Source organism: Squalius cephalus, assembly GCF_949319135.1.
Source record: "Squalius cephalus genome assembly, chromosome: 24".
Taxonomy (NCBI): Eukaryota; Metazoa; Chordata; class Actinopteri; order Cypriniformes; family Leuciscidae; genus Squalius; species Squalius cephalus.
The window spans coordinates 14,445,061-14,458,361 of NC_137145.1; the positions used below are offsets into that span (position 1 = coordinate 14,445,061).

The 13,301-nt window shown below is 37.5% G+C and overlaps 5 protein-coding genes across 6 annotated transcripts; 3 read left to right on the plus strand and 2 right to left on the minus strand.

Moving 5' to 3' along the window:
- The first annotated feature begins 549 nt into the window (after positions 1 to 549).
- uqcc3 (ubiquinol-cytochrome c reductase complex assembly factor 3) lies at positions 550 to 1,522 on the plus strand. Its single transcript, XM_079860878.1, has 2 exons — positions 550 to 826; positions 1,273 to 1,522. Exons 1-2 carry the CDS (start codon positions 710 to 712, stop codon positions 1,399 to 1,401), a joined length of 246 nt encoding a protein of 81 aa, XP_079717004.1. The 5' UTR covers positions 550 to 709; the 3' UTR covers positions 1,402 to 1,522.
- Positions 1,523 to 2,632: 1,110 nt separating this feature from the next.
- On the minus strand, positions 2,633 to 4,695 carry faub (FAU ubiquitin like and ribosomal protein S30 fusion b). The gene is made up of 5 exons (XM_079860877.1): positions 4,607 to 4,695; positions 4,414 to 4,498; positions 4,170 to 4,314; positions 3,883 to 3,938; positions 2,633 to 2,978 (listed from the first exon to the last, which is right to left on the minus strand). Exons 2-5 carry the CDS (start codon positions 4,486 to 4,488, stop codon positions 2,853 to 2,855), a joined length of 402 nt encoding a protein of 133 aa, XP_079717003.1. The 5' UTR covers positions 4,489 to 4,498; positions 4,607 to 4,695; the 3' UTR covers positions 2,633 to 2,852.
- Positions 4,696 to 4,908: 213 nt separating this feature from the next.
- mrpl49 (mitochondrial ribosomal protein L49) lies at positions 4,909 to 6,085 on the plus strand. Its single transcript, XM_079862007.1, has 4 exons — positions 4,909 to 5,022; positions 5,232 to 5,379; positions 5,556 to 5,680; positions 5,774 to 6,085. The coding sequence occupies exons 1-4, from the start codon at positions 4,921 to 4,923 to the stop codon at positions 5,918 to 5,920; spliced, it is 522 nt and encodes a 173-aa protein (XP_079718133.1). The 5' UTR covers positions 4,909 to 4,920; the 3' UTR covers positions 5,921 to 6,085.
- Positions 6,086 to 6,859: 774 nt separating this feature from the next.
- Positions 6,860 to 9,159, plus strand: znhit2 (zinc finger, HIT-type containing 2). Its single transcript, XM_079861096.1, has 2 exons — positions 6,860 to 6,991; positions 7,077 to 9,159. Exon 2 carries the CDS (start codon positions 7,125 to 7,127, stop codon positions 8,712 to 8,714), a length of 1,590 nt encoding a protein of 529 aa, XP_079717222.1. The 5' UTR covers positions 6,860 to 6,991; positions 7,077 to 7,124; the 3' UTR covers positions 8,715 to 9,159.
- On the minus strand, positions 8,876 to 13,174 carry tm7sf2 (transmembrane 7 superfamily member 2). Of its 2 annotated transcripts, none has more exons than XM_079861098.1 (11): positions 13,079 to 13,174; positions 12,805 to 12,871; positions 12,304 to 12,500; positions 12,157 to 12,211; positions 11,526 to 11,720; positions 11,267 to 11,370; positions 10,553 to 10,672; positions 10,255 to 10,423; positions 10,100 to 10,180; positions 9,827 to 9,949; positions 8,876 to 9,271 (listed from the first exon to the last, which is right to left on the minus strand). In XM_079861098.1, the coding sequence occupies exons 2-11, from the start codon at positions 12,863 to 12,865 to the stop codon at positions 9,111 to 9,113; spliced, it is 1,266 nt and encodes a 421-aa protein (XP_079717224.1). In that variant the 5' UTR covers positions 12,866 to 12,871; positions 13,079 to 13,174; the 3' UTR covers positions 8,876 to 9,110. The 2 variants fall into 2 exon arrangements, with proteins under 2 accessions (XP_079717224.1, XP_079717223.1); XM_079861097.1 differs by having other exon boundaries at positions 13,100 to 13,165.
- Between the last annotated feature and the right edge of the window lie 127 nt (positions 13,175 to 13,301).

The following is a 13,301-nucleotide window of genomic DNA, read 5'->3' on the forward strand; positions in this document are numbered from 1 at the left end:
AAAATGTTGATTTTGGCCTGTCCTGCGTCAGAGGTCTTGACCTTCTTGACTATATCCAACAGTTAATGTCATTTTCACATAATCTATTAAACTGATATTCAATTGATTGTTAATTCAGATTTTTGTTTTTTATTATTAGCTGCTTTATAACCCAAAACTCTTATGCTGTGTCCCACATTTTGTGTGCAATCCTGTTAGATAATATTCCATTACAAAAAAATGTAACAACTCCTAGAAATATGAAACCCAAGAAATAACATTATCTGGAATCTTTCCACATGAAAGTTAATAATATAATTTAATGTTTCTACACAAATTGTATTTAAAAAAATAAATAAATAAAATTAAAAAGTTAGGCCTATATATATTTATAACGATATTTAAGTATTATATTATATTATATTATATTATATGTTTGTTTTTATGTTTATTTAGTGTTTATTTATTATTACAGTGATGTGAGAGTTAAAAGACTTAAAAGCACGTGTGCCTGTTCATTTACACAATAATTATTGACCAATCTGCCAGTAACAGGTTAAAAAAGTTGTATAATGATGTAGCCTACTCCCACAATGCACCGCATCGTGTCAACTGACAGTGTTATACTGACACTGAACTAGCTTTTTCCGCGATCAGGGGAAGCTTGATAATTTATATCAAGCGTATAATTAAAGAGTTTTGTCGTGCTCGCGGAGAGCTCGTGCACACCATGAGCGCCATGAGGACCATGTTGGTCTCGATCGGGCTGGTCGGGGTTGTCGGTGTCGGTTACGGAATGTGGGCCATAATTTCACCAGGAGAGGAGAGGAAAAGGGAAATGTTGAAGGTAACTTACTGAAACATTGCAGTTTTTTAAATGAGAAACACAAACCTGTAGAAAAATTCGGGGGTGATGCGACTAGGCACGTGCCTCATGTAGCCTAATTGTTTGTCAACAATCAGTTTCATAAGAATGTGGTCGTAGAGGGTTTTACACGATCTCTTATTAACGAATTAATTTAAGCAGGTTCATGCTTTATTAAACTCTGATAATTATATTTACTCTCTGGTCCCTTTTTACGCCTCCGGGTTAATAACACAACAATGAGTAAGCTGCATTAGTTGTTGTTATTCCATTGCATTGGCTAATATCACTTATTAGTCATGGATGAATAACACCTTGTTTAAAATGTTTAAAAAATATATGGGGTCTTTAAATTGCATCTGGTATTATAGTTCAGATTCCTGATAAGATTTGTAACCTTGATCCATCCCTCCCTCTTTTTTTCCCAGAATCTCCCCGAGGCCAACCCCGTCCGAATGGAGGAGAGCAGGAAGAGAAATGCCCTCATGCTCCAGGTGCTGAAAGAGGCTGCAGAGACCAATGAAAACATTGCACGTGGAATTGGGAGCCAGAAATGATGGAATGAGTTTTCACATATCAGACTTTAACATGCTACCGGGATTCTGTACATATGCATGGGAGGAAAAATATGAAGGCTCTGACTTATTTAAATAAATTCTCTGCAAATGCTACATGTCATAGGCTATATGATGTTGATTATTATTTCATGGACATGGCCACGAATGGCACTGACAGATTTGCTTTGCTTTTGTTTTCCTTCCTGGAGAAATAATATTAAAATAGTTGCCATTTTGGACCATATTTTCCAAAAACAACTTGACCATATTAAGCTGGCATGACCTGCTATTTTCTGGTTTTATGGCTGGTCCAAACGCCTGGATTATCCAACAGGGTTAGTGTTTTACAAGTAAAATTGTTTATATATATATTTAATTAAAGTGTAAATAAAACAAAGTGTTTTGCACAAATATTTGGCCGTACCCTTTATATTGTACATCTCAATCGTGAACAAGTTAAATTAATATTGTTTTTATTACGCTCTGTAGTCGAATGGTAATCGTGTCTGCGCAATATCTGCACAGCAATGACTTGCACGAGTGCATAACACAGCGCTAACACTAAATGCTTCCGGTTTCAAGGTCATTGTAACACTCGATATTTTTCACAATGCGTCCAAATTCTTGATAAGAGTTGGTGCTGGTGGATAGTTCTCTGTATCAAGATTAATAATGTTACCAAATTATTTGGAAAGTAGACCGTGTAATTGTTTATTAACAGCAGAGACCATTACAAAAGGAGCTTTGACACTTTCTCCTGAACATGTCAAGTCCAACGCCACTACCGGAGAAGTCGAGTCCGGTCACAAAACCGTTCTCTGAGAACTGCTGGAGCTGCCGAATCCTCTCGGGCGGTGGGCTGCTGGCTTCAGCCGGATATGTGTACATGCAAGCGCAGAAATTCAAACATTTACGTGGACCCACATCTATGGGCACAGTGGCTCAGATCATATTTGCCGCAGGTGAGATCATTAATGCACTCTCTGTTATGACTTATGGAATCAGATCTGACTTTGAGACATTCTCTCTCCAGGTTTGGCTTCTTGGGGCGTCGTGGTGATCGCTGATCCAGTGGGAAAGAAAACAAGAAAACAATAGCATTGCACTTGCTGCTCCTATATTGAGATGGACTTTTTGAATGAATCACCAAAGCTACATTGCATGATGCTGCAAAGTTCAAATTGTATTCCAATGTATATTCAAACCGTGCAAATGAAATGAATCAATCATATTGCATTAAATGTTTTTTTATTTGCAACTTACAAACCATCTTTCTTTTACTATACTATGCTTGTACAAAACATCATTATAGCATATAAAGTGCACAAATTAGATTTATGAATCAGCTGGCTTTTACATTACAATTTACCTATCCAAAAATCTATTATTGATAAGGCAAAGTAAACTGCCCAGGAATGCAGTGAACACTGATAATCGTTTTGAAGAGGAAATTATGAGTTGGCATTTGGTCCTTTCTTTTTGCCAAATGTTGGGACAACATTGACAAAGCGCCGGTTGTACTGAATTCTTCTCTTTGCCCTGCCGGTCTTTTTCTTTTTCTTTTCCTGCTTGTCCACCTGAAAGGATCAATATCAGTGCAATATGTCAATAATCAAGTAAATGCTCACAATTAGGATTCTCACAATATTATGCAATATGAATATTGTTGAAAATTGCTGCATCGCAATTTGCATACTATTCGTCCTGATAAATTCTCAAAATTAGAATAAGTGTGTCCAAAATCATAGTATGTTGAAATTAAGTGTGCAGGGTAAGGTTTTAAGTGAACGAAATGATTGGAGAAATCCTTCATCAAATCTGCAACATTATGAACTTTTAAAAAGATATGCTGGGCCATGAACTTTTAAATGCAGCATTATGCAAAAAGGGAAGGAGTTTCTCCACATGAAAGACCCTCGACTCTCATATCAACATGCTACTTCTTTTCTCTCCAGTACAGTAGGAAGACTTGTTGAGTAGAGCAAATTAAATGAACTGAAATGTGAAATGTGTGTATATATAAAGATGTTAAACGGATAGTTAACCCAAAAATGAAAATTCTGTCATCATTTACTTCCCCTCAAGTTGTTGATAGATCCCTTTGACTTCCACAGTAGGGAAAATAAATACTATGGAAGTCAATGGGGTCCATCAACTGTTTGGTTACTGACAATGGCATTTTTTTTTATATATTTTTTTGTGTGTTCAGTAGAAGAAATAAATTCATACAGGTTTGGAACAACTTGAGGGTGAGTAAATGATTTCATTTTTGGGTGAACTATCCCTTTAACTGTGACAATATGACTGACAGGATTCATATTCGCGGTCCATTGAAGACATCATTATGACATGGTAGTATGTCCCAAAAGATGCCTACTCATCTGCTACACACAAAATTCTGTACTTTTTTTTTTAAACAGAAGTAGAGTACATTCTTATAGGGAATAGTTTAAGTAGGGATGCAAATACATGTAGACTTACCTTGGGAGTTTGTCCTCTGACCTTTCCTGCTCTAGCCAGGGAACCGTGGACTTTGCCTTTGGGTGGGGAGATGTTATATTTATGAAAACATGCAAACCAAGATAATGCATCATAAAGAGGCAAATACCAATTACTCATCATAAAGGAATATTTATCATTTCTTTGATCTATTTTCAGCACAAATGAAGTTTAAAATAATGCAATTCATCAGACCTTCCATCTACAACATTACCATGGTACATGGTAACAGGTAGAGGGTAATAAAGCCATAGGGGGTTGATCCTTACCTCCTAACAGCCTCGAAGAGACCTCAAGAGTGTTGAACTCCTCAATACCAGACTGACAAACCAGTGTCTCATCCTGAAGGGGAATCCCGCAGTGTGAAATGATCTGATCATCACAGGCCAGACCCTCCAAAGCTTCAATCTGAGCCTGAGAAAACAAGTACAGTTCGTGAAATTCAATTTCCGATTCTTATTCAAGTTTGTCTAAATAAACTATGTATAAAATGAGTAATATAAGACAAAGTACCTTGATATGGGCAACAGTCTCTGACCCATTCAGATGAACAGAGTGCAAAGTCTGGGCACGAACAAACAACTGCATGGTGTCAAGTCTTAATACAACAGAGAATTAAAATGTCATTAGCTTGACAGAATTGTTAAAAACGGCACAATATAATCACCACTATTACCTAATATTGAAAGTAAAGACAAGTACTAACATTAATCGATATAGATGACTACGAGCGCCAAACACAACATCAAAAAGTAAGAAGTGTTACGCGATTCTAGAAAATGCTATGCGCATGCGCATTTTATTAAAGCGACTTAAAAGTCCCATGGACAGCATTTTATTATAATGTTGCGTTTTAATTTCTTGGTACAAAGAAGTGAAAATAACATGTTATAAATACAGATTTTAGTCAAGTTCTTGCAAATAAATATTCTGCATTTTTTTTTCTGTTGTAAATAAAGCTTTTCATTCAGACTCATGACGTAAGATGTTGCTGTCCTTCCTCTCTCTCAGAAAAGAGAAATGTCCGCCTCCGTCAGAAGCATGTCTTTGACAGTCTGTCGAGTTGCTTACAGAGCCTTTATTCCAGCCACGCGTTCATTGTATTCTGGATCTTGCTTAAGAGTTAGTATTACAATCACTTTTACCTTATAATTTATTATCCTTGTAGTTTAATAATCGGGTGCTTTGAATGTCACAATATATGCAAATTTCCATCGGGATGATTTGTTCTTGAAATGTTGCGAGTGGTTTTGTGCAATAACAAGCAATAATTTTGGCTTAATATTAAAACATAGTGAATGCTTTAACAAGACGGTTTTGTTTGATTTTAGACACAAAACAGCCCTGCTGAAGGATCAGTGGGCATCATTGAATCCACAGAAGAGTTCAGGTTTGTGGAGAGACTTATTCCTTCTTCACGCATCCCAACTCCTCCTAGACATGATGGTCCTGCACCGTCAGGATGGATTCCACCACCAGGTAGACGCACTTTTATTGTTACCCTAGATGGGAAAATACATATGATCTTACCAGTCTCTTAGCTATAACAAGGGGTAGATGTTTTGCATCATATTGCATTTTTAATGAGTTGTTGGGAAAGTATTTTGTGATATTTCCATTGATGGAGTTTTATTTGTTTTTTATTATGTACACAGATACTCCACCTTCACTGCCCTACATGATCCGTCGCTCCAGAATGCACAATGTTCCTGTTTACTCTGACATCAAGCATGGGAGTCAGCACAGCACTCTGCTCAGAAAGGTTGAGGGAGACATATGGGTGAGTGCAATGAACAGATGTGTTTAGAAGCACTATGTGTAATAATATAATGGTCCAAGATTATTTTATTAACTTTTCATCAATCATTTCCAGGCCCTGAATAAGGATGTTAAGGAATTCCTGCTGGGGCTTACGGGCAAAGAGCCTCCAACACAGGTCAATGAAGTAACCGGGACTATTAGAATTAAAGGGCAGTTTGATAAAGAGCTGAAGGACTGGCTTCTGAAGAAGGGATTTTAAATGCTGATGTGGTGAACAGTTACTGGAGTCTCAAAAGCCACAGCTAATGAACTGAACTGCAATACAGAAAAGGCTGAGTGATAACTTTGTCAGTTTGTTAACATTTTTCATGTTATCCCTGATGTTTAGGATTAAAACAAATAAATGTAAGGTATTCTCACAAAATCCGATTTGTAATACTTGTGTCTGGAATATCTTTCCAATAAAACATACATATCATTGAATAGCATTATGTACAATAACAATTCAATTTATTTTGGTCCTCATAGACAATTTTTCATGATAATTTACAAAATATACATGAAAAAGGTGTAGGCTTAAGCCTATGCTTATTATGCCTACCCTTTTAACGTAGCTATCTAGTAAGTGTCACTTTTCTCACTGGAGTTGATTTATACAAAATAAACAAAAAGAGATACATAAGACATTTCCCAAAATATGCATACTTAACTAAAAATTCCTGTCACAATTATTTCATGGGTTAACCCCTTTGACACAGATACATGTGTTTTTTTACTTTTTTTTAACTTTTTTATTTTTTAAATGCGTAGATTCCCTTAGTTTTTACTGACTTACTCTCATTTCAAACCTCTTAATACAATTATAAAGTAAATTATTACACACTTTATACATCCTCTGTGCAGTGAAAAAATCAGCTAAATCATGTTTTTAAGCATGTAATTTATTAAATAATATATTTGTTGGTTCACATAGTAAACCTGATTTACAATCCTTATTGCTCTCTTCTATAACATATTTCGGATTTATGTTGGTTATACATACTTTCGTTCAAATATTAAACATACAAGAATGAATACAGCAATAAAACAATACAAAAGAGAAAAAACGACAAAAATCTATCTGGCTGTCTGTCAATCTGCGCAAATATTGCGCAGCCTTGTCGTTTAGAGCAAAAGGAGGTATGCGTCATCATGTTGCGACGATTAACGTAGTTCTAACGTGACGCGTCAGTATGAAAGCATTAACACGCGCTGACGAAAAGATCCATTACTTTTTAAGTTTAATTGTGTGTCTGAGAAAACAAAGTGCGCATACACAGATTTTGGTCAGGTAAGATAAATACCAAAAAATACTTTATTAGTAGTGCTGTTGATGAGTAATTGAATTTAAAGATGATTTTACGTTTTAATTGCAGATCATAACTGTCATACAAATGCATTCTAACTCAGGAAATTAGCTTCTCATGGATCCCGTTGTTAGACGTAAAATCCCTGCGTGTGTTCGTTCATTACTCACTGACATTGCACCAAAGGAGGAAGAACACTTAAGCGACTGGCCAGAAACAGACTCTGACTCAATTACCACCAAAGATGGGATCGCACTTCCCAAAAGAGGGACTTCTGAACCTCTCCTGACACCTGCTAATGGCACAAAGGACGGAAGTACTGATGGAAATGCATCATTAGTCAAGCCATGTGGGCTTTGCTTATCCAAACCGTCCTGTTACACTTGCCCAAGGTGTAACGTCCTGTATTGCGGACTGGCTTGTTACAGGAGTCAGAATCACTCCTCGTGCTCAGAGGAGTTTTACAGAGAGTCTGTGCTTCAGGAGCTCAAATCACAAGGTGCCACAGATGAAGAGGGGAAAAGGAAAATGCATGAAATTCTGTCACGGCTCAGACAGAGCGCAGAGAGTGAGGGAGGGATGGAGAATTTATTAAGGAACTTGGGAGAAGATGAAAAGAGTGTGACTGAACAAGACGCACATGCCTTGGAGCTGCTTTCTAGGTTAGCAGAGATTCAATCTGGCGGGGAGGAAAAAACTCAAGAGGTGCAAGAAATACTGGAGAAACTCGGAGATATTGAACACGGGTGTGATGAAGAGGAAGCTGATTTAGCTGAAAAGTTAACCGGGCTGGATATCGACTTTCTTTCAGAGGAAGAACTTTGGTCGTTGTTGTCAGCCCAGGAAAAGGAGAAATTTGAGAGTCTGGTGAAAGAAGGTGGCATCGGTGGGCTGGTTGTCCTGTGGAGCCCCTGGTGGGAACGACATGAGAAGGACACTAAAGCACTTATAGAGGAACTTCAGTCTGAGAATCAGGAAGAAATGCATGATGTGAATGAGAAAAAAATCAAGGAAGTCAGTCGCAGTAAAGTACAATCAGACAAAACACTAAGACGCTCAATCCCTCCAATAAGTGGCAAAATTCCCCCTCTTCACACGCTATCGTCAAAGCCATCTCCTCTAGTGCGGTTCAACCTCATCAATGCTCTTTACGGTTACACCTTCTCCCTGTGCCTCTACAATGGAGACTTCTCAGAGATTCTGCTAGAGTTTTGTCAGGCGGTGCTTGCCATCTCAGAGGGTCTGGGTGGCGGACGGGTCTTCAACTCTGTCCCAGAGGCGCTTGACGCCGGGATAAGGGCAGTATCTGCAGGAGGATACTTTGATTCCGAGGACCCTTTAGCTTCCCTTCGAGCTGTGGAAGCGGTGGCTCATATTCTGACTGGAGAGAGCAGAGAGGACACTGAGGGATATGCACTGTCCGCTCTGTCCCAGCTGCGCGCAGCTTTGAGCGAGGCAAAGGCTTCTGTTCCGAAGGAAGACGAGCGGACGAGGCGGATGTTTTTTCAAGCTGGAAAGAAGTGTCAGTTTTTTCAGTCTTGGGTGAAAGAGAATCCCAGAGCTTTGAGGAGTCTGGCAGGATGCGTGTGGACGGACTATGAGAGGAGGGAAGAGGAGAGAATGACATTAGAGAGAGAGAAGAAACGCTTGGAAGAGGGACGGGAAAAAAGTAGAGGTAAAGGTGCGTTGATACAAGAAATTGAGTGAGATTGTGGTGATTACTATATATTAGTAATAATAAGGCAATTGTTTTTTAAAAGCATTTGTGTGTAATGTAATTTAAAGAATTAAAAATTGTGGTTGTTGAGTATCCTTAAAATGTCATTTATGCTAGTCCACACTTGATTCAAAAAGCACTGTGCACTGATGATATTAAAATGCTTTTTAATAATATAATACAACATATTTTTCATACTTAAAAAAAAACAAAAAACATTTGAATGAATGGATAGACATTTTATGATGCAAAACAACAATGTATGCAATATATATTATCTTGGCTCAATGGATATCTGGTTCTCTGCACCAATGATGACATCCACTTTTGCACCTAAATAGTTGCACGCAACAATCTTTTGGTCGTTCAGAACACATCAGTCCGCATTAATAAATGAACGGGATTATTCTGTAGGGCACTCGTCTGCAGTAGGTGTCCCAGGCCAGTCCGTACTTGGCTCTGCATTGCTTCTCATCTCTGGCCTCTCGGTGGATGAGCAGAATGGTGAAATATATGACATAGAAGTAAGGCAGAATATGTGACATTCCTAGGGGAAAAAGTGGAATAAGCAATTAATTATATTGGAAGTATGATTTGTCTTACATTTCCTTTTATTTATTTTGATGGCAAAACATGTTTAGTTTAAAATACAATGGCAAACAGCTAAAAATTTTGTATTTAAAGAGATAGTTCACTAAAATTATCATCATTTACTCACTCACGTCATTCCAAACCCATAAGACACAAATTAAGATATCTTGGTAAATATTGTGTTGTGCTCTGTGTATGTGTGATGATCATTGTTTAGATGTAAATAAAAGCCTAAATAAATCTATTCATCATATAGCGATATTATTTCTCGCAAGACTTGAATATTAACCGCTCGATTCAAATATATTTCTTTTATGACCTGTTTGATTCTAAGTTTTGGTTACCTGGACTTTCAATCGAGGGACAGAAACCTCTCAGGTATCATTAGAAAGTCTTATTGGTTTAGAATGACATGATGCTGAGTAAATGATGACAATTTGTAACTGAAATGATCAGCATGTAACTGAAATGAAGGACATCATCAGTTATTAATAATTTGCCCATCACTTACCGCAAGGCAGGGACCAGGCCAGAGCCATGAGAAGGTCCCCCAGGTAGTTTGGATGCCTGACAAACCCCCACCACCCTGACACCAGTAGCCGCTTTCCTGTTGCTGTGGCAATAGTTTCCAGGTCTACAAGTGAAAAGGGATGAGAAAATTCATTTGGATGCCCTAATTGTCTCTCCAGTAAGAAATTCATCCTGTTTCATGTGTTAGATACTGATAATGTACAATGTGTTCACTGGATACAAACTCAAAGTATGTAGTAATGCGATTACTGACGTTCTACACTTTTATGTGTGGGGTCTCTTCTGAACTGGTTTTTCTGAGAGTTGGACTTCCGGAAAATGAAATAACCCATTCCTGCGAACGATTGAAAAGAGGAAAGTTAGAAACTGTTAAACGCTCAGATTGCTGCAAAACAGGCTGTAGATTACCATTTAGAAGAATAATCCCTGCTGCTCCAAGAGTACTGAGTGACTGTGGGTGCACAACCAGAAACATGGCCTGAAGGCCATATGTGAAGGGAACCCAGGCCAGATCGCCAAACGCCAACATGAACCCAAATCCATCATGCACAATGTCCATAGTAGTAAGCACAGCCTCCTGCAGATACAAGGAAAAGTATAATGTTATGGATGTGGGACTTTGTCTACATATTCCAAACTGTTCCTTCCAGTTCCACCATTATAAATGCATTTCAGAAGTTTTCAGGCTAGACTAGTTTTGTCATACTTCATTCCACAGTGCATCTGTTACATAGAGGAGCTGGAAGCCGTTGACAAGCAGCATGGCAAGAGATGGAGAGTCCCTCAACTCTACTTCTTTCATTAGCATCCCCAGGTTTATTACAACCTGAAAAACAATGGCACAAAATTAAAAGAGACATAGGTAAAAATACTTTGGTGTTAATTTTCAGTCTGAGTTCATTTTAAAGTTGTATAACCTGAACCTGCATGTATACTTTCATTCAGCAAGGATGTATTCAATTGATCAAAAGTGACGGTAAAGACAATTGTTATAAAATATTTATATTTCAAAGAAATGCTGTTCTTTTGAATTTTCTATTCATCAAAGAATCCTGAGAAAAAAAATGTAATACAGTTTCCACAAAAATATTAAACAAGAAACACAATTGTGTTCAACATTGATAATAATAAGAAATGTTTCTTGGGCACCAAATCAGCATATTAGAATGATTTCTGAAAGGTCATGTGACACTGAAGAGGTGCTGAATTGTGCTGAAAATTCAGCTTTGCCATCAGAGACAAAAATTACATCTTAAAATATATTAAATTAGTAAACAGTTATCTTAAATTGTAATAATATTTCACAATTTTACTGTATTTTTGTAATATTTCACCATGTTACTATGTGCTGCATTTTTGGTCAAATAAATCTAGCCTTGTTGAGAATAGAGACTATTTTCAAAAAGATTAAAACTCGTACCCAGCCTATTAATCCAGGTCTTAGTTCACAGAAATATTTCAAGTCAAAGTTTCCAATGCGAGGGTTGAGCTCTCGACCCATGAAGAAGTCATACAGAGGATTTCCTACAAATGACAAAGAAACTGAATTGACAAAGAGTAGCAGCATCTGGAATATCTGATGAAAGGACTCTGCATTGAAGAGGTCAAGTGACTGCATGCATAGTGAAACATTACTTATAGATAATATAAAAAATAAGTATCAGAACTGATTATCTCACCTGTGTTTCCTCCAAGTGATAAAGCATGTTGAGGTGCCCAGAAAGAGCGGATATACAGGTACATAGACAGCAGGTAGGACAGCCCAATGGCACATACAGCCAGAGGCAAAATGAGCTCAAACAGATACCCGAGTGGCATTCCCAGCAAAACACATACTATCAACAGGGCAGCAGTAATGCTCAAGGCATGGAAACCTAAGAAAAAATAAAATACTACAGGTCACATTCATATCCACACATATACATTACATTTCAAAAGTTTGGTGTTAGCCAGTTTTTTGGTTTCATGGTTTCCATAAATAATACGTTGATGATAATAAGAAAAGTTTCTTTTTCACCAAATCAGCACTAAAATAATGAAGCATATTATATTAAAATAACATTTCTTTTGTTTTGAAGCACAGTCCAGATATAGGGGGAAATCGGAGATTACTGGCAAATGGAATTTGAACTTTACTTTGTATATCATAGGTGGTAAAAAAAAGAAAAAAATCAAGGACAAGGGGTCAAAGGCTATCCTGTTTAATTCATGTCAAAGACATGAAAAGTTCAAAGACTATTACAAATGTAAAGCAGCCATCATTAGCATTATTTCTATAACATTTCAGACGGACAGCCAAGCCTATGTTACCATTTATGGGATATTTCAGTCTGGATCCATCTCTGAGGACCAATCCTTCAGAAACCTGTAAACAAATAAATTAGTGTAAAATCTGACATTCTTTCCTCAGAAAATAATCCAATGACTTTCAAAGAAATTAATGATACAGTATCTCACCTTCCCAATGGGCAGCAGGTAGAGAAAACTCTGCAGGGTGATCCAACCTACAACCAGAACCGCAGCCAAAGGGTCCCATAAATGTGCTGCGGGGGTCAAAGGAGGGGGCCACTGCAGGACACTGGCTTCTGGAGACCGACACACACTCAGGAGGTACAGAACCGTCAGAGGCAGGAACACAGGGATGCAGGTGGCACCTGGACAGGTGAGGAGAACAAATGATCTCAAATACTGCACATAAGCCATATGTAATCACAAAGTAGATCCATTACTATTATACTTACACAATCATGTGTATATATATATATATATATGTGTGTGTGTGTGTGTGTATATATATATATATATGTGTGTGTGTGTATATATATATATATATATATATATGTGTGTGTGTATATATATATATATATATATTATATATATATATATATATATATATATATATATATATATATATATATATATATATATATATATATATACATACAAATAATGGCTCACCAAGAGTACCGCCAAATTCCCTTTCAGCTGAATGTAATGCTTTGCGCTTGTTCGGCTTCATTTTTGCCTGTTTGGGACAAAAATGAGAGAAGAGGAGAGCACTAAGCATGGCTGACAACACATTCAGTATACACGAATAGTGCGTTATTTAAATTACATTGCGTTTGTTGATATAAGTTGTGTAAAAGACGCATTCGTAATATCATGATTATTCTCAGACTTAAGCGAGAACCAAACAAAATATTAATATAAACATAGTGTATTTTTCTCTTACCTCGGTTTTCCACGAACTTACTGTTATATTGTATGGTAGCCGCTCATCATCACAGTTAATAACTGAGAAGGTGACGCCTGCGTAGTTCTGCCCAGAACACGCTGTTTGCATGTACTGTCTCTGACCAATCAGCGCGTACCGCTGCCATCAGAAGAGTGGGGAGAGACAACCAGCGGACCAATCCGAATCAGAGTAAAGCGGAAAAACCCGCCCCTACTGCTTT